This window comes from Dioscorea cayenensis, chromosome 18 (assembly GCF_009730915.1).
Source record: "Dioscorea cayenensis subsp. rotundata cultivar TDr96_F1 chromosome 18, TDr96_F1_v2_PseudoChromosome.rev07_lg8_w22 25.fasta, whole genome shotgun sequence".
In the NCBI taxonomy this organism is placed as follows: Eukaryota; Viridiplantae; Streptophyta; class Magnoliopsida; order Dioscoreales; family Dioscoreaceae; genus Dioscorea; species Dioscorea cayenensis.
In genome coordinates, this window is record NC_052488.1 from 21,295,595 (window position 1) to 21,314,904 (window position 19,310).

At 33.9% G+C, this 19,310-nt stretch overlaps 2 protein-coding genes and 1 pseudogene across 3 annotated transcripts; 1 reads left to right on the forward strand and 2 right to left on the reverse strand.

Moving 5' to 3' along the window:
• Positions 1 to 8,346: 8,346 nt before the first annotated feature.
• On the forward strand, positions 8,347 to 10,332 carry LOC120282031 (annotated as a pseudogene).
• On the reverse strand, positions 10,092 to 14,335 carry LOC120282030. 2 transcript variants are annotated; one of them, XM_039288750.1, is made up of 10 exons: positions 14,232 to 14,335; positions 13,952 to 14,154; positions 13,625 to 13,697; positions 13,101 to 13,196; positions 12,948 to 12,998; positions 12,033 to 12,401; positions 11,321 to 11,707; positions 10,676 to 10,792; positions 10,344 to 10,405; positions 10,102 to 10,229 (listed from the first exon to the last, which is right to left on the reverse strand). In XM_039288750.1, the coding sequence occupies exons 1-7, from the start codon at positions 14,313 to 14,315 to the stop codon at positions 11,369 to 11,371; spliced, it is 1,215 nt and encodes a 404-aa protein (XP_039144684.1). In that variant the 5' UTR covers positions 14,316 to 14,335; the 3' UTR covers positions 10,102 to 10,229; positions 10,344 to 10,405; positions 10,676 to 10,792; positions 11,321 to 11,368. The 2 variants fall into 2 exon arrangements, with proteins under 2 accessions (XP_039144685.1, XP_039144684.1); XM_039288751.1 differs by lacking the exon at positions 10,344 to 10,405 and having other exon boundaries at positions 10,092 to 10,229.
• A 1,411-nt stretch (positions 14,336 to 15,746) lies between these two features.
• LOC120282017 (actin-like) lies at positions 15,747 to 18,961 on the reverse strand. The gene is made up of 5 exons (XM_039288728.1): positions 18,860 to 18,961; positions 17,957 to 18,025; positions 17,353 to 17,746; positions 16,167 to 16,780; positions 15,747 to 16,078 (listed from the first exon to the last, which is right to left on the reverse strand). The coding sequence occupies exons 2-5, from the start codon at positions 18,014 to 18,016 to the stop codon at positions 16,013 to 16,015; spliced, it is 1,134 nt and encodes a 377-aa protein (XP_039144662.1). The 5' UTR covers positions 18,017 to 18,025; positions 18,860 to 18,961; the 3' UTR covers positions 15,747 to 16,012.
• Positions 18,962 to 19,310: the final 349 nt, after the last annotated feature.

Here is a 19,310-nt window from a genome sequence, read left to right on the forward strand (position 1 = left end):
TCGTAGTAATCTATTTGTTAAAATATACAGATTATAAGATTACTCATGATCCAAAGATAGAGACACTAAATTTCGAGTAGAACTGGGATTACCAGTTTCTTGGTAATATTTATAAAGTTAGTAATGTGATATTACTATCTCAGATTACACACACTTGTATCTGCGAAACGTGGTAATATTTTCGATTACTCGACGTAACGTGGTAATCTTCTACATTCTCGCTGACCAAAACTGGGCTGTAAAATGAGCTCTTGTCATCATTTGTCATTTAAATAACAGCAGTGATAAATAAATAAGTAAAAAAAAAAATTCATATTTTCTTAGCAACCTTAAAAGTAAATAAGAATATACCATTAATCAAACTAAAAACTCTTTCCTCCTTCTCATGTTAAAGGCTTCATCATCCTAGGAGGGTAAATGCTAAAAGATTCCAACTTTGACCAAAATAAATAAATCTATCACCTTGTTTATATATTATATAGCATGTAACACTGTGAAAAAAGAAAAAACAATAAGAATAGCAGTGGCCCATTGCCATTGAGTGATAATAATATATATATATATATAAACTAAATAGTCATAGGAGGGAGTAGAAGAGAAGCATGTGGTGTAGATGGAGAATAGGAGAAGAAGAGGAGTACTGTAAGAAATGAATGCATGTGACAGTGATGACAGGCATAATTTAACTGTGGCACTTGATGAACAGACATGTCCTCCAATTTGGACATGAAAATTATTAATGTATGATGACTCCCATCATTCATTCATTCACTTTGTTTTCCATCCCAATGACTCATGACCCTACTGACAACTCCTCTCTTTCTATCTCATGCATATATATATATATATATATATTTCTTTAGTCTTGAGAGTTGAGACCACCTACAGCTATTCACAACCTCTACCTCTAGGGGATATATGTGCACAAGTATTGAGGTATTGACACATTCCTCTTAATTAATGACAAGACTTTATTTTATATATTTTTTATATACAGTCTCTCCTTGGAAAATTAGAACTTGGTGGCTGGATGTTTAATGGAGTGGATTTATTGTCTTGGAATCTACAATGTAGCAATAGAGTAATAGAGTTATATGTTTGTGTTAAATGAGTTATATAAACAGTTCAATATATATCATATACATATATATATATAGAGAGAGAGAGAGAGAATGGGTCCCTATGAAATGTGGATGGTTAGGTAGTGAATGGAGGGAAGTTTGTTGAGGTTGGGAAAGAGGTGAGCATGTAGGTCCAAAGAGCATTTGGACATCCACCCACCCCATGAAGCTTTGAGTTAATGGGTCTCTAGGTCATGCCCTCTGTCCCTTTACTCCCTTGGACACCAACAAAATACCTCCCATGCAAAAGAGATCCACTTCAAACTGCTTCTTTGAATATATATAATAGAGAAAAAAGGCAAGAGAAAACCAAAACAGCATTACAAAGCATGCATCAATCCTTAGCTTGTCCTTTTTTACATTAACAAATGTCATGCATGCATGATGTAGCCATTGTGCAAGTACCCTTTTTGTCTTTTTTATCTTTTACATTTACACCTTTACCTTGTTTTATCCTCTCTTAAGTACTGTTTTTCATGCCACTTTTTTATTAGTTTCTTTTTAAAATAACAAGAAAACTCCAAGTTTAGAGTAATGCTTATGAGCATATCTATGCATTAATATAATAAAGCAATGAGTATATCTATGCATTATTATAACAAAACTTTAACCTAACCTAACCCTAGAAAGAGCATTGATGTATGAAGTCAGCTACTACAAAATAAAAAAATATAATATATTAGTCTTCCCTCTGTCTTTAATTTTCTTTGTCAGAAAGACCAGAGAAAAAAGAAGAGAGAGAAGGAAAGAATAAGAAATTAAAGAAAGAAAGAGAAAGACAGGGTGTGTGGGGGATGGAAAATGATTTTGCAATCCATTGCTTTATGATTGAGGTTGGGTATTTTTAGACCTACTTTTACTGACACAAAGGAGAGCTATGATGGCCTTATCATGGGGGTATGATCTCCAATGCCTTCTTCTTCTCTTCTTTCTTCTTCTTCTTCTTTTTTCTTTTGTTCTCTTTCTCTTTTATTTTATTTATTTATTTATTTTCTTGTTTATATTTATATATATTTTATGTGTATTTAGAGAGAGGTTTGACCAGAGGGATGACCAAGTAGAAGTGATATTTGACAGGGCTTTCCTGTTCTTTCACATCCAAGCTTACCTTTTCTTTCTGTTCTATTAATATTTCTCCCACCTTTTCTTTGGTAAATGTGTGTTTTTATGTTTTTTGTGCCTTATTTTTATTACTATTATTTGTTTCTCTGACACTCCCACAGAGGAAGAAAGAGAGAGAGAGAGAGAGAAGAAGAAGAATTATGAGAGAATTAAAGGTGGCTAAATGCCTCATTGACATGCTTTGATTCCTTCTTCGTCTTTAATACTTTCTGCTTTGTGTCTTCAATTATATATATAATAATAATTCACAATTAAGAGAGAAAAAGAGAGAGAGAGCATTTGTTTTTATATGAGAGAGGGCCATGCAAGTACGTAGGTATGAGTGAATGAATGTTGCTGAGAAGTGAAAGGTTCTGTGGTGTCAAATCATGGTGAAGAGAAAGAGATGAAAGAGAAGAAGGTCAAGCTTGTGCTCTGATGGCCATCCTCCATGTGATAAGTGATAACACACACACACACACATCTCTCTCTCTTTCTTTCTTTATTTACATATCTATATCTCTCTTTTTGCTTCTATAAATGTTTCACTGTTTAAGAGTTAAAAAGAATTAGTAGTGAGGATAAAAGTTTTAATTCAAATATATATTAAGATGTATAAACAATATAAAAAGGCCGGTTAATTAACTCTTTGCATTTGCATGAAGGCCCAACATTCAATTTTTGTCTTGTGTACCATTAAAGAGAAGCAAAGAACTCAAGCACCCGCTTTTTACTCATTGCTTCTTTCTATATGGAGAGAAGAGGTAGAATAATGTATATATATATATCTACACAAGTTTGAAGAAAAAGAAGAAGAAGAAGAAGAAGAAAAAGGACTTAACATATATGATGAAAAGGCAATGCATCACCTTTTTCAAAACCAATACATTAGTCTTTGTGACAATGCAAAGTTTTCCACTTTAAACTTACACCCGCTTGCATGATATATAGACCATTAAATGTGCTTGTCTTGAGGTTGAGGGCCACCATGTTGATGTTTATCATGAATGACCTTCAATCAAAAGCTAAAGCACTTAAAAGAAGGAAAAAAAAAAAGATAAAAAATATATATTCTTCTTTGAAAAAGTGTTTCAATATCTTTTTATTTTTGCTTGGTGTTTTGAAACAAGTCTGAGCAAATGAGTACACTCACAATGCATCAGCTTTTCAAGCTTCTCATCTCTCATCTATCAACATCTCTCAACTGACACACCCTTTGATGTTTCAATCACCTCTTCTTTGTCTATCACCATGCATGTCCAACAAACTTCCCCTTTTACTTAATAATAATAATAATAATAATTAATAATCCTAATTTGATTAATTTCATATAATTAGTTTAATTATAAAAAATAATATTCCACCGACAATCACAAGTGCTCATTGTACAACAACAGCGCATCTTATCTCAGAAGAAGAAAAATCAAATGAATAGATTCTAATTGGAGTAATTCATTCAAGAAACTGATCATCCAAAGGACTATAGTACTGTGATGGTGGGCCTTGTTTTATTATTCTTAATAAAAACAACATGTTTAATCAATAAATTGAATTTGATAAAATTGATATATATATATATATATATATATATTTATCTTTTTTTGGGTACAGAGACAAGACATGCAATATTTTTTTATTAATTTATAAGAAGAAGAAGAAGAAGAAGAAGAAGAAGAAGAAGAAGAAGATGATGATGATGTGTGGTTGTTTTGGTGAAGAAAGATAAGTAGTGGGTGATGTCTCCAAATTAGAAGCACCAGGCTGTGAGATTGCAGCATTCCCATCACTGCTTTCAGTACTGGGATTAATCCATACAGCCCTGCAATCCAATTCCTCAAACAAGAATCAATGCCATTCCTTTCATAAACACTGTTCTTTATTTAATGCAATCATTAATGTTGTTTTCTCATTCAATACTTTCTCGGATAATTAGCTATATATTTATATTTATCTGGAGTTTGGTCTATAGAATCCAGTCCATATTCATTTTGAAGTTGGGCCGGTTCTTAAAGCCCCAAGTTGGTATGTAGTAATCCACTCCCCTCTTCCGTTATTATCCTCCATGACTCTGTTCCGCTTCAACATTTAGCGTTATTTTTCATGACTCTGTTCCGTTCTACTTCAGCATTTAGCATCTGTCCATTGGGGGAAAAGTCGTGATTAGATAAATTTACAATTGTATATTACATAGATAAATTTGTAAATTTATATAAGCAGAGTTTATTGCTTAATTATAATGATATAACCATGAGATTGTAGGCGCATCGCTGAACCTCGTAAATCTTTTTGTTTTTTCATTTATTTCTTTAATGACTTCTGGTTACTCAATAACAATAAAATAGGTGATTGAAAAGATTTTTTTAATGCCTTTGAAGAAATTTTTTTAATGGATTAGGAGAGGAGTTAAAGTTAAAATAAGTTAATTTTGAGGGGTGTCTATGCAGAGAAAAAAAATGTTAGTGTGACTAGGGACAATGTACGTTGAGGTGAGAATTGTTAAGAAAGAATTAGTTGAATTTGTCAATATTTGTTACTTTAGATTTTTTTTATGATTTTATTTGGATTTTTAGTTTATGTAAATAGAGAAAAAATTTAAATTAATGAAGGAAATGGGACTAATTTACAATTTGAAAAGCAATTTATTAGTGATGATTTTGTTGTTGTGGTTTTTTTTCTTCAATATATTTTTATTTATTTATTTATTTTTTTGACACATGACGATAAACGTCACGGTCCTCCCACTGGGAAAAGTCAAGGACAGACACCAGAGTATCGCTCCACAGTACACTCACCCAAACACAAAGCATCACGTGAAGCAAGGCTCAAACACGTGATCTTCATAAAATTTTTGGGGACCTGATACCACTAGGCCATTAGGCCGATGGTATTTTTTATTTTATTTGTGTTGGATCGATGACAATCGTATTTTTATCAAAATTTAGTTCAATCCTACTCTAGCTATCACAATAAAGTACGTGATGGTGATCTATGTGTACAAAATATCTAAAATCTTTTGACATTTCCAAATGTACTTTTAGAAAACCTACATTTTCCTTTTCAAAAAAAAAAAACCTACATTTTATTAAAAATTAAACAATTTATTAAAAACAAAACAAATAATTATTTCTATCTTTAATCTTTCTTTTATGGATTTTTTTTTCTTTTAGAGAAATTATGAGATGTTGTAAAAATAAAAACTAATGAGATGGATAAATAAGTAAATATTAAGAGAGAACAAAATGAAATACTAGGCCAAATATTAGAGACAAAGAGAAGGGAAACTCATTAAAATCCAAGTAATTAACTTGGACTAAATTATTGAATTGATCCGTCCATACCTGCCGTTTTGTTGATGTCTTTACATGGTTTATTTAAAATTTATTTATATCATTTTTGTTAATCTTTGGATCTCTAAAAAAGTTTATAGAAATGGGCAGATAACCGTAAAATCTTTTTTTTTTAAATGACTTTTCGAGAAGGGTGGTAGATAATTAAACGTCAAGTGACATAATTCTATTAATGTTCAACACCCTCATTAGTACTCGGTCTTAGCCTAAAAAATTAGAAAATTGTAAGTGCATAAATTCAAATCATAGTTGAATATGAGGAATTCGAACTTTTATTAGACGATGAATTTTAAATATTAAGCTATTGTTGTTTTTCTGATTAAAGTTATATTTTTATGTATTTAAATCTGTTACTCATATTTTTTAGCAGATACACTTACAATCTGAGTAGGTAGTTGATATCGCTAAATGAGTAGTTTGAGAATTAGAATATATATATCTACAATCTTTGTGTTTGATCTCCTCGTGGTCCAAAGTATAGATGGTGACTACAAACCCGGTACCAATAGAACAAGTTCAAAATGAGTAGGCAACTAAGCAAAGATGCAGGATAGTGGGATATATCTATATGTGATCTAGAAGATAACGGATGTTTCTAATTTGATCAAACTTATCTTCTCTTCTTAGCATTTGGAATTACTCATGCCCTATTTTACTCCCCCAACTAAACACACATTTATTCTCCCTTACTGCCCCACTACACCTCAAAAAATCTCCCAATTAAGTAATGTCTAACAGTGAGATGCATAATACATTGTTCAATTTGTAATTTACAGTTACAAGCATGTAGATATAGACAGTTAATTGACAAATGCTTGAAACAATTGATGATGATGAAACTATTTTGGTGCTATCTTCAAAATATACAAAGCCATACGATTTAACTCATTCAACTCTCATCTCGTAGTGGTAGTTATTAATGATATATATATATATATATATAATATTTTTTTTATAAATATTAATTATTATAATCTCTAATTTAAATTAATTTAAAATTTTTAATATTTATAATTCTTTTGAGGTTGAAGTTAGTAAGCATCTCTCAGTCTAAATTCTGATTCCACCACTACTCTTAGGCCACTTTCTCCTTATACTTTTCTTCTTTGCTATCTTAATTCATGCAAAAAAGAATGAGCATTGCTAAAAGAATTTTATAATAAATATAAAATAATACAAGAAAAAATATGAACAAGAGAATAAAAATGCTTGTATACAGACCACATCAAGATTCAAGAAGACGGACAACAACAAAAACATATATATATATATAAATATATAAAAAGAAGAAGAATAACATGACTTATAAGCACCAGAAAAAGGCAAAATAAAATAAAATAAAATAAAATAGAACAGTTTTAGTAGTATAAAATTAAGAAATTAATTTAATATCAGCCAGAACCACAACAAAATTATTGGTAGGAGTAAAACCTATTGGTTCCCGCAAAACTAGGTAATGTTCTTGTGTGGGTACCATACTATGGTCATTTTTTATTTTGAGGATTAAACTTCAATTTGTATTATTTAGGTCATTTAATTTTAATTTGTGTTCATTGAGATGGTACTAAAAAGATTTATGGGAGAATTTGATAACATATACACCGAATTTGCCACATCAACACTAGTTTGTCGTGTCATCTGTATATGCCACGATGACACTCTTATTTGATTCAAGTGATTGGCAGGTGCTGTGTCAATAAGAGTGGTCATGTGGTCCATTTTGGTCACATATCATCGTCGTTGTATATAGATGACGTGCAAATTGATGTTGACATGGTAAATGTGGCGTATATGTCATTAAATTCTCTTTAGAATTCTTTTGGTACTCTTTCGGTGAACATTAATCAATATTAAATGACAAAAATGATACAAATTGAAGTTCGATACTCAAAATAAAAAATAACTATAAAATGATACCCACTAAATATATTTACCCCCGCAAAACCATTCAAGTTGTAATTTGCCATCTCTTCTTTCAATGGCTTTTCTCTTTTTTTTTTTATAATATTAATATTTTATAAAATATATATATACATGTCAAAATTATTTGATTCAAGTGATTAGTGGTAAAATCTCTTATGACTTCAGAGTCTTGAGAGTTTGAATCTTTTATGTCCATATACATATATCTTAATCATTACTTTAGCAAGTTTAATTAATGTAATCTTTCCTCCATCTAAATCAAGCCAACTTTAATGATAAATTAAGGTGCATATAATTATGTAAAGACCCCACAAGTAAAGGTAAACAGGAATATACTATTGCCAATTATTGCTGTCCATCTCATGATCCCATTTGAATAACATATTCCTTTAAATATTCGCATGCGCTTTAGACCAAGGGGAGAATATTATTTTATCCCTTTCTTATCCTTCTTTAACATGCCTCTCACGTACGACATATTTATCCTGCACCAGTCCATAAATGACAAAAGTTGGAACGATCACCAGCCGTCCATTCGTTCTAAATCGTGGGAGTTCTATTAGATTAATGTGCATCCGCGAGTGAGATTAACGATGAGATTCTGGCCCATGACAACGCACCACGTTTCAGGAAATCATTGGGTATAGCACGTCACGTTTCACTTAGATTTTGGGAAACGGCCGGTGATAAGATAATTTAAAATATTAGAAATTCTTGTTTTAGAGTTTTCCTTTTTCTGGCTCTTGGAAAAATTATCTATTTATATATTTATAGGAAAAAAAAAGAAAATTTCTGAGAAGAGGATGAGAAACGCGTTTCCCACAAACCATTAGCCAATGACTCCCGTGGAAACCGGGCCAGCCGGTAATAACACGCACGTTTATAGCAAAAGCATCTTACATTGCACCCCCTAATATTCCACAAAATCAACCCCATAACAACAATAACAATTAAAAGTTTTCAAGGGGGTAAAAATTGAGGGGGAAAAAAAAAACAAACGTAAATATAAAGCGCAAAGATCATTTGTTTATATTCTCCAACTTTGTCCCTGTCCTTCATCCCTCAGAAGGACCAGAGCCATGGCTGGTGATCTCCACAAGCCTCAGACTCTGGCCCTTGTTCTAATGGTGATTGCTGAAATATCTCTCTTCTTTTCAATCATCTCCAACGCCGAGCTCCAGAGGTTTCACCACCCAATGAAGAACGATGACTCCGTCAATCTTCTCGTCATTGGTGACTGGGGAAGGAATGGCAATTATAATCAATCTCAAGTTGCTGCTCAGGTCAAATTCATGATTTCATGTACTCAGCAGATAATAATAATAACAAATTACAGGGCGGTTTTTACGAAATATATATATAAATGTGAATTGAGTTATGCAGATGGGAAAAGTAGGGGAGGAACTAGACATTGATTTTGTGATATCAACTGGGGATAATTTCTATGAAGATGGACTGGAGGGTGTGCATGATAACAAGTTTGCAGACTCATTTACCAACATTTATACTGCTAAAAGCTTGCAGAAGCAATGGTACAGTGGTATGTAATATATATATATATACAAGTATGTACATACATATGTGATGAAATTGGAGATGAAGTTTTTGCATGGTTTGTAGTTTTGGGAAATCATGATTACAGAGGAGATGTGGTAGCTCAACTCAGCTCTGTTTTTCAAAAGATTGATAACCGGTGGCTCTGCATGAGATCTTTTCATTGTTGATACACGTAAGTGAAATCAAATATATGTGAATTTTTTTGAGACAGAATTTGTGAGACATATGTTTGATCTAACCTGGTTTTGCATGTTTCAGAGATGGTTGAGTTCTTCTTTGTTGATACAACTCCTTTGGTGTTGAAGTACTGGGTCGAACCGGAGGATCATCATTATGACTGGAGAGATGTTGCTCCCCGGCCTCAATATGTTGCCAACCTATTGAAGGTAAATCGCGTCGTTTTCTTTGATGATTTCTGTCTGTTTATTTTAAGAGATTTGATTGTATTATAAGATAACAATCAATGAAATAATGTCTCACGATGAAATGTGTTTGTCGGGTTTCTAGGATTTGGACGCTGCATTGAAAGAATCGACGGCAGAGTGGAAGGTTGTAGTTGGTCACCACCCGATAAGAAGTGTTAGCGAACACGGAGACACTCAGGAACTTCTTGAACTACTACTTCCGATGCTCAAGGTAAGGAATTTATACCTGTCTCATGATTAACTTGATGAGATGTTAGATCTGATAGTGTTGAAAAATCTTCAGGCTAATGAAGTCGATCTTTACCTGAATGGACATGACCATTGCCTTGAACACATTAGTAGTATCGACAGGTAAAATCGTGTCGATGAATTTAATACTCTCAGTGATCATTGTGAGAATAATTCGGAAGAGTTGTGTTGTTCTTGCAGTCCGATCCAGTACTTCACCAGCGGTGCAGGTTCGAAGGCATGGAGAGGGTGTCTATAAACAAAATGCAGATGATTTGAAGTTCTTCTATGACGGCCAAGGGTTCATGTCGATGAAAGTGACCAAGACGGATGCGAAGATCGTGTTCTACGATGTCAATGGCCAGAGTTTGTATGAATGGAGCATGACCAAACAACTTAACACATTCATGTAGGAGATGATCAGCTAGGATAAGTTTTGGCTATAGATAATGTCATTGGAGATTGGACACCAGATTTCTGCAATTGTAGGAGTTTGCATGGAAGAGATACAGAATGAACTGCAGAACCTGTGAAAACAGAGAAGTGAAGATTGTCACTGGAAGCATGAATTAGTATCTGTTTCTGTAAAAATTAAATGAAGTTCAAGATCATTCCTGATTTTATCTACAACTGATGATTACCATTTAATTCTTTTCTTTTGGTTTCTACTTGCATTTCAATATGATGAGTTTTCTCTGTTGAACTGAACAAGAAGCAATACTAAACACAATTAAAATCCATTAGAACATAACAAACATGCACTCAAAGTAAGCACAGTACTTAGCTCTATATAAGTCAAAATTCACACAAGTAGTTGGGAAAACATTTGAGAACGTGGAAATAGGAACAAATGAGCAATAATTTGAATAAGGCAAATCATGCCATGTGACATTAAAATTATTAAATTGCATGCATGTGCACTTGAGGCTAAATTATGACAAGGAACTACTTTAAGTGGCCATAGTAAATAAACCATTCATTCTGCCTTCCATCTCATGATTCTCATCTGACTCCACTAGAAAGATTCTCGGTCGGCATCCAAATCCAATTGCAAAGTGAGTATGGATCCACCAGCCAAGAAAGCATGCATCTGGTGAAAGCATTAACTGCTTTAGTGATGATTTAAAAAAAAAGAAAAAAGAAAAGAAGAAAAGATGGCATTAAGATAAGGGATGAGAAGAAAGAAAGTATAACAATAATTGAAGCATAAAATGAATGACAGAAAGTAATATGAAGTATTCCTCTGCAAATTTTCAAATCATGACTTTGCATTCAAAATTGCCACATTGAATTCACTATTGTAGTATAGTAACCTATTTAAGCAATAGTTATTCCAACATTCTCATAAGCTCTTCATTCAACAGCATGAGCATGGCCTTGTGCAGCTCATATCACAATGATGAAGTCTAGAATTCTGTGACATGATCAAAAAGTAATAACAGGATGCAACTGTAATACAGTAGTTAGTTCTTCTGGTGACAAGGTAAAAACTGACATTTAATCAACAAAATCACAAGTTTTGAGCAGCATGAGAAACAAATGAGAGGAATCTTGACATGGAAATGCCAGAGAAGAGATTCAGAAACTGTATGAAATGATCAAATTGTGGAAAAGGTACCTTGCAATACTGGCATAGATAAGTGAGTTTGGAATAGTTTCATTTGGCTCAGTCATTGTGTTTCTCAACTTCAGAGGGTTCAGCCAAGTATATGATCTGATGATTAATCCATTGCGGCAATGAAACCACCAAGTGCTCGTGCAATTTACCAATGTAAACTTTCCATTTTGCAATTGCAAGTGCAAAGTCATCCCAATTAAAAAAATTCGGATTGTCATCATAAGACACGCAGCCTAATACCTCCTCAGCAAGTTTGAGATCACCTGTTAAAACCAAATGAAAATAACTTGTCTTCTCCAATAAAGATGGTTGGGGTAATTTTGCAGAGCTGCTACATTTTCTTGCCGCTTTTAGTTCATGAGCTTTCCAGTAGTAGAACTGCACCACCTGTCGCAATAATTCCATTTCAGAGTTACAAGGCTTTAATACCCTAACAAAGGCAGCGAATTACTCCATCTAATACACTAAATTCTAGATTATTTTTTGTTTCACATGTTTTACAAATCAGAAAAGAAAATTACATTTACGTTTTTTTCTTAATGCCACATTGAACTGATGCAAAAAAGAACTAAATTTCATAAGATAATGAAAACTGCTTTTCAATATCAAAAACATCTCTATGGCATCAACATTCAAATGCTCGCTGGTAATGATTATTTACTTCCAACATTATCAACAATCAAGCTCATTATTACAAGAGTGAGGGCACCACCTGGAGGGCATGCAAACTATTTGCAAATTCTTCTCCCAGTATCACATCACCTCTGCTGAGTTGCAAGGGTCTTGCAAGTAACTCTTCATAAGATGAATCAGATGTCTCGCATTTTTTTTTACTAGTTGAGCAGAAATTATACCCAAGGATGTGCACTCTGGCACACCGCACATCAAAACCCAACTGATCATGCCCGTGAGAAAACCAATACATATTATCTGAGGCAGGCACTGGGAGGAAAGGATCAGAATGATTATCTTCATTGTTCAATAGCCTTTCAGAGAGAAGACTGATGAGTTTGGCATCTTCATCATGAGCACTATCTCGAGTAAACCAAAGAGTTAAGGTTAGTCTTTCACCCTCAGTCACCTATCAAACCAGAAAATAGTAAGCAAAAGGAAAACTACGTGAAATATTCCTAGTATTCTAAACAAGACCTAACTAAACCCAAATGTGTTTCCATGCTGTATTATACAGATTTTTTCTTAATTATTTTCTAGAAAACATTAAAATTAATGGATATTTGCATATACACATCTACATCTCTCTTTCAAATGTTCCCTTTGAGGATGCATGAGAGATTTGGGATCAAAAACTAAGAGTTCAGGAACAAATCACCGAGTTGCATCACAATTAACTATTCAGTGGAAAGACCTGTTGGAACATCTGATTAGTCACGAAAATACAATAAAAATATGAATTGCATGGAAAACATGTGAATGCTAACATGAAGACATCCAGAGTTCATCATTCAATAACAAAAGTTCCAACTACACCGCGGAAAACATTCACATACTAGAGAGAAAACTCATTATATTTGGAAGAATGGGTAGCTCAACATGCTAGGAACATCAATTGCATCCATCACCGAAGATGCAACTTATTGTAGAACATAACGTGACGGAAAGTGAATACCTCATCTACAGAATGAACGTTGCGACTGTCAGCCGTATAGATCAAGACATCCTGATGACAAGGAAAAACATGTAGAAGTATCATGAATAATTTGTTACCATTGCATCAATGGTGAAAAACCAGTGCTACACATGGTCTTGGGAAACTTCCTACCCCAACAACTGGAAAAATAGATGCGGGCTCCCCGTCCTTGAAGTGGAATACTCCACCTTTAAAATCCTTCCCATGACTGTTCAAGTAGCAAACTGCCTTTGTGTATAATAAAGTTATCAGATTTTGTCAACAAGTATTTGAGATTATCACTCACAAAAACAACAAAAACAAAAAGCATAAAAACTGAAATTTCTAATCATTGGTTGACACACAAAAACTGATGCAAGTGAACAATATGATTTGGTAAAACTAACTACTATTTAATCCCTCTTCTTTTTACCACTTGCACGGCATTATAAAGAAACAAACTTTAGGCACACCAAGAATAGAAATAAACCAGTGAATAATCAACAAGATAGATAAAGCTCAAATCAGCATGTAAAATAAATACCGGGGACAGTACAAACCTGCAAACCATATCCGAAGATAGAAAACCATAAGTTACTGAAGTAGCTTGAATTACTAGAGAAAGGGAAAGACAACTCATCAAAAAACGAAGAACAAAGAAAAAGATCTCCACATACCGCAAAATCTCTCTGTTTAAGGTAAGGCCTATTGTCATCACTGTGCCATCCAATTGATGCCCCTTTACACCAACTGCAAACAGTCAAATTCAAATCACGAGAAAAAAAATTAATTCATTGTTTTTCATTCTCAGACGCATCTAGTTTTTCTCAACAAACCAAACACACACTCCAAAAACAACAACAACAACAAAAATTAAAATTTTTAATTTTTTTTTAAAAAAAAAATACAATTTTTATGGATAAATTGTTTCCGTTCTTCAATTCTAGCTCAATCCAAAACACATAGAGAAAGCAAAGAGATGAATGGAAATTAAGGAGATAGACCTGATGAGACCAGTGAACTCGAGGAAGAGGTCAAAGTGGCAGGAAAAGAAGTCTTCAGCGAGATCCTTGATCCTATTGCGGATGGATACAAAGGGGAGGATGAGATGGGGGCAGTTGGTGGCGATGAGGTGGGAGAGGGTGGTGGAGAGGACGCCGGGCCTGTAGCCCATAACGCCGCAACTCCGATGGATAAACTCCAGCTCCTGCGCCCAAATAGCGTCGCATATGAACTAGAACTACATACATAGAAGTAGAGAGATTGAAAGAGGAAACCATGGACCTTGCATTGATCGACGGTGATGAAGTTGTGGAGAAGAAGACGGGGATGTTCCGCCATCGCCGTCGGAGCAGAGCTCGTTGTCATTCAGAGAATAAAATGCGTGTTTTTTTGGAAAAAAAGCTAAATTAATTATTAGTCCTTGGATGGTTTATCATGACTAATTAGTCCTTGGTTTCTCAAGAGAATTTCTAGTGAATATTTTTAATTAAATTACAAAAGAAAGTTTTGATAATTTTTCTAATGAATTTGTAGTCTCAGGGATTATTTTTATTTTTTATTTAAAAAAAAAAGTTGGATAAACCACTAATAATAGATAAAGTAAAAAGTACAACTACCACTCAGATGTGGTAAGAACAGTCAAAAGACACAACAAAAAATACAACAGGGAGCCAAAGTCCCTAAAGATACAACATCAACAAAAAAACTAGCCCGATCCAAGGTCATGAGCCTCCTCGGTAGGGTGAGAGTCATCGAGGTCCATCGCACGGGAGCCAAGAAACTCCAGATTTCTCTTGACAGTAGAGATCCCCTCCTCCATCTTCGCCCTGACACCGTCTGAAAGAGCAGAAGATCAATATTAAAAAGGACACCCTGAGTAGGCAAGACATTGGCATTAAAAATACAATCATTCCTGACAAGCCAAATGTTCCAGATTATCGCTTTTTAATCCAAAAATATGATAATCAATATTAAAATCTTTTATTTGAAGTAAAACTATTAGTTAAAATAAGTTTTAATCCAGAAATAATGTATAGGCTTTATTATAAAATGATGAATATAATGAAAGACAAGTTCGTTTTTATTTGTATATAGTTTAGTTTTTCATTTGTATTGGAGATATTTAGATTGTTATAATTTAGAATATTAAAAACTGAATAAATCTGCTGCAGTGGATAAGTGAATATTTATTATAATTCAGCTTTTTTTTTTGCTTTTTTTTAATATTAAAAATGTAAAAAATTTATAAAAAGTTATTCCTTTTTTAATTTTATTTTATAGAATCATTGCTTTATAAAAATTATACTGGAAAAAATATTTATACACAACCAATTCATTAAATATTGGATATTCCAAGTTATGTTTGCATAGGTGATGTTCACCAATTTAATAACAAACCAATTAATTACTATTAATGCTTTGATAAATCTATTTGGTAAGTCTCTTTACACACAACATTGCAAATGTTTTTTACTTACAAATGTTATAAATTAACAACCTTATACATGATGACACTTCGTACATGTGATATAATGGACCACACCTTTGACAACTCCATATATTATTTTGTACCTTATCCAAAAGGATTGATAGGACAAAATAAATATAATATCCATTTCATGATCACAATAAAATATAAAACAAAATCATCCTGACGGTTCACAATATTCTCAATAATGAAATTTCACAACATTAGCAAAATCAAAATAATCCAAATTCACAGAAAAAAAAAAAATGCATGAAATATTAGAACCAAAGAACCAAGCATTCAGATAAAGAGCATACAAATTGTAACTTGAGAAATAATTGATTATTGGAGAAAACTTAAGATGTGGACCCTCACTAATACACAAATTTAAGGCAACAGAAAACAAGCTACTGCTCAAAGAACAGAGCATCACAATCTTCTCAAATGTCAATAGGAAAATAAGTTGAAAAATAATGAATAAATTGGTTGCAACCTTGTCCAAGCTAAACATGAAAATATGAGGAAAGAAAGGAAAAAGAAACAAGCAAAAATTTCCAGCAATGTTCTGCACCTCACTCTTTCATTCTCTCAGTATTTAGAAACACTTCCTGTGGACAATGGATGGGCCAGATTCGTCGTACTCTGCCTTGGAAATCCACATCTGCAATCAAAACAAAAATTCTGGTTAATACCAATTGTTGTGTGCCTGTGTGTATTTTATAATGTGAGAAGAAGATGGCAACACAAACCTGCTGGAAAGTGCTGAGGGAAGCCAAAATAGAACCTCCAATCCAAACACTATATTTTCTCTCTGGTGGAGCTACCACCTTGATCTTCATGCTGCTAGGTGCCAATGTTGTTATCTCCTTGCTCATCCTGTCAGCAATACCAGGGAACATAGTAGACCCACCACTGAGAACAATGTTACCGTATAGATCCTTCCTAATATTGACATCACACTTCATGATGGAGTTGTATGTGGTCTCATGTATGCCAGCAGCCTCCATTCCTATCATTGAGGGCTGGAAGAGAACCTCAGGACAGCGGAATCTCTCGGCACCAATGGTAATCACCTGGCCATCAGGAAGCTCATAGCTCTTTTCCACAGATGAGCTGGTTTTGGCAGTCTCCAGTTCCTGTTCATAGTCCAGAGCAATATAAGCTAGTTTTTCCTTCATGTCACGCACAATTTCACGCTCAGCTGTTGTGGTGAAAGAGTAACCACGCTCGGTTAAAATTTTCATGAGAGCATCAGTAAGGTCACGGCCTGCCAAGTCCAAACGAAGTATTGCATGTGGAAGTGCGTATCCTTCATAGATTGGAACTGTGTGGCTGACACCATCCCCAGAATCCAGCACAATACCTGAATGCACATAAGTTACAGATGTGCATCTCCAATATGACTATTAAAAACATCCAGCAATGATCAATACTGTTAACCTCTGGTCATTATTTTATATGAGATAGTATAAAAGATGTATTCTATTTTCAACAAAGACGAATATACAATTGTAGGAAACAGCTACAACAAGATCATGTATGTGTAATGTAACATAAAGCAAGATGAAAAATAAATTGACATCTAGATGGGCCAGAATTTAAAAGGGGGATCTTAAGTAAATATGAGATGGATAAATTTGCATGGTCTGGAATCATATTGATATTTGTTTAATCCCTAGGTTATGAGATAGGGACCCCATGGTCAATTAAAACACTCCAAAAGATTTAACCAGTGACTAATAATAACAGCCTGGTAGTCAAGCATTCCAGAAACAGCATGCAGAAATTTGACTGCAAATGGATAACCATGTAAATAAAGTATACTATGCAAAGTTCTAGTCCAATATTTAGCTAACTGAGACAAATCCTGCAAAGCTTAACGAGGAATTGACAAATAAAAATCAATCAGCCATAAAATAATCAGCTTATCCATACCTGTTGTGCGACCACTAGCATAAAGAGAAAGAACAGCCTGAATGGCAACATACATAGCAGGAGTGTTGAAGGTTTCAAACATAATCTGAGTCATCTTCTCACGATTAGCCTTGGGATTAAGAGGGGCCTCAGTAAGGAGAACAGGATGCTCTTCCGGAGCCACACGAAGTTCATTGTAGAACGTGTGATGCCATATTTTCTCCATATCATCCCAGTTGTTCACAATTCCATGTTCAATTGGATATTTCAGTGTTAAGATACCACGCTTGGATTGAGCCTCATCTCCAACATATGCATCTTTCTGACCCATGCCAACCATTACACCGGTATGTCTTGGGCGACCAACAATGCTAGGGAACACAGCCCTTGGAGCATCATCTCCAGCAAAACCAGCCTATTAAATGACAGCAAAAAGAACATAAAAACACTTTAGAAGTGCATGACAGATTATGAAAAGCAATGGCATGCATCAGTCTACAAAGGATCAAGCTCCAATCTGAGTTTCGATCATATTGATTTTTTTTTTTTCATATTAAAGCCAAATCAATGTTTCTCTTTAAATGAACAGGAATAATACATCTTAGATTCTTAAAAGTTCACATACCTTGACCATCCCAGTTCCATTGTCACACACAAGAGGCTGAATATCCTCGGCATCTGCCATCTTCTGTCTCTGATACAATAAATTATACTTTCAGAAAGCATATATAAAACTAGAAGGAAAAAATAAATATATCATATACGACAAACATGAAAAACAAGAAAAATGAGATAACCAGGTTAAAAAACAAAGAGCCAACTTATTTAAACCCTAGCTGACTCACATAATTGGTGGTAATTTTTTTTTTCAATGGCACTTAGATAGTTCTGTAAAGGATTGATGAAGTAGACAAAGTTCAGCTGAAATTTTTATGAAATGTGTGGCAACTGAAACATCCCATAACAGATGCCCTTTTCCAAACTAATGCTGCACTTACCAATGGTTACATTAAAAAGTTTCAACTCTTTTATCAATTCAATCTTCTCTGTTTCATCCACCAAAATCTTCCTTTCTTTAATGCTTTAATGTAAATATTATCCATATATTTAAATTAGATCTAACTAAATACTTGATCACAGATAACTTTCAGATGCTTCAAATTTGCTGGTCAAAACTTTCTCTTTTATAGGCAACAATTGAAAATTTTGTGCTAGAAAATTGGAAACTTTAGGGCTTCAAACTGAAACAAACTCTCAACAAATAATCTACCACATTTTAGAAACAAAGAATAATAGATGAAGCACGAGTTCTCAAAAACCGTAGTAAATGCATACCATTCGCAATATATACATATATATTTTTAAATTACATCAAAGATACATACAAAACACCAACCATGTTATAGCGAACAAAATCAAAACCAGAGATCAATAAAATGTAAATCAAGACAAACACAAACTACATAAACAGACGAGACCAGCAAGGAAATGCAAATCAAAGAGGAGATGGAGATGGAGAGATGGATACCGAAAAGGAAGATGAAGAAGCTGGGGATGAAACGAAACCCTAGATATCTCGCTCTCTATCTCTCGCGCTCTTGGCCCTCGGTGTAGTTTGATAGCGCATTCGGGCTCTTTCGTTTCTCGGTTTTAATGGCTTTCGAGGGGGAAGCTGAGCTGGAGTTGATTTCAAGGGCCCCACAACGAATGGAAGCCCTGAGTTCACGACTCGGCCGAGCCCGATTCTCTCTCTCCCGGACCGGGTTTTTGGGGGTTCCCTTCACACGTGTCGATCTCTGCTTTTACAGCTGTTTTTATATATATATATATATATATATACATTGGACCAGATATCTAAGACTTTAATTAATTTCTTTTTTAAAATAATAATAATAATAATAATCTCAAAAATTGAGATAATAGTTTGAAATGATCAATATAAAAAAAATAAACAAATTGTGTATGAAGGGTTATATGCT

Excerpts from the sequence above, each read along its gene's own strand:
- LOC120282030 (XM_039288751.1), bottom strand. The coding sequence starts at position 14,315 with ATGACAACGAGCTCTGCTCCGACGGCGATGGCGGAACATCCCCGTCTT. Across the intron at positions 14,155-14,231 it reads TCACCGTCGATCAATGCAAG|GAGCTGGAGTTTATCCATCG; the intron begins GTCCATGGTTTC and ends ATTTGGGCGCAG. Across the intron at positions 12,402-12,947 it reads ACGTTCATTCTGTAGATGAG|GTGACTGAGGGTGAAAGACT; the intron begins GTATTCACTTTC and ends CTGGTTTGATAG.
- LOC120282017 (XM_039288728.1), bottom strand. The coding sequence starts at position 18,016 with ATGGCAGATGCCGAGGATATTCAGCCTCTTGTGTGTGACAATGGAACT. Across the intron at positions 17,747-17,956 it reads ATGGAACTGGGATGGTCAAG|GCTGGTTTTGCTGGAGATGA; the intron begins GTATGTGAACTT and ends GTCATTTAATAG. Across the intron at positions 16,079-16,166 it reads CCCTCAGCACTTTCCAGCAG|ATGTGGATTTCCAAGGCAGA; the intron begins GTTTGTGTTGCC and ends TTTTGATTGCAG.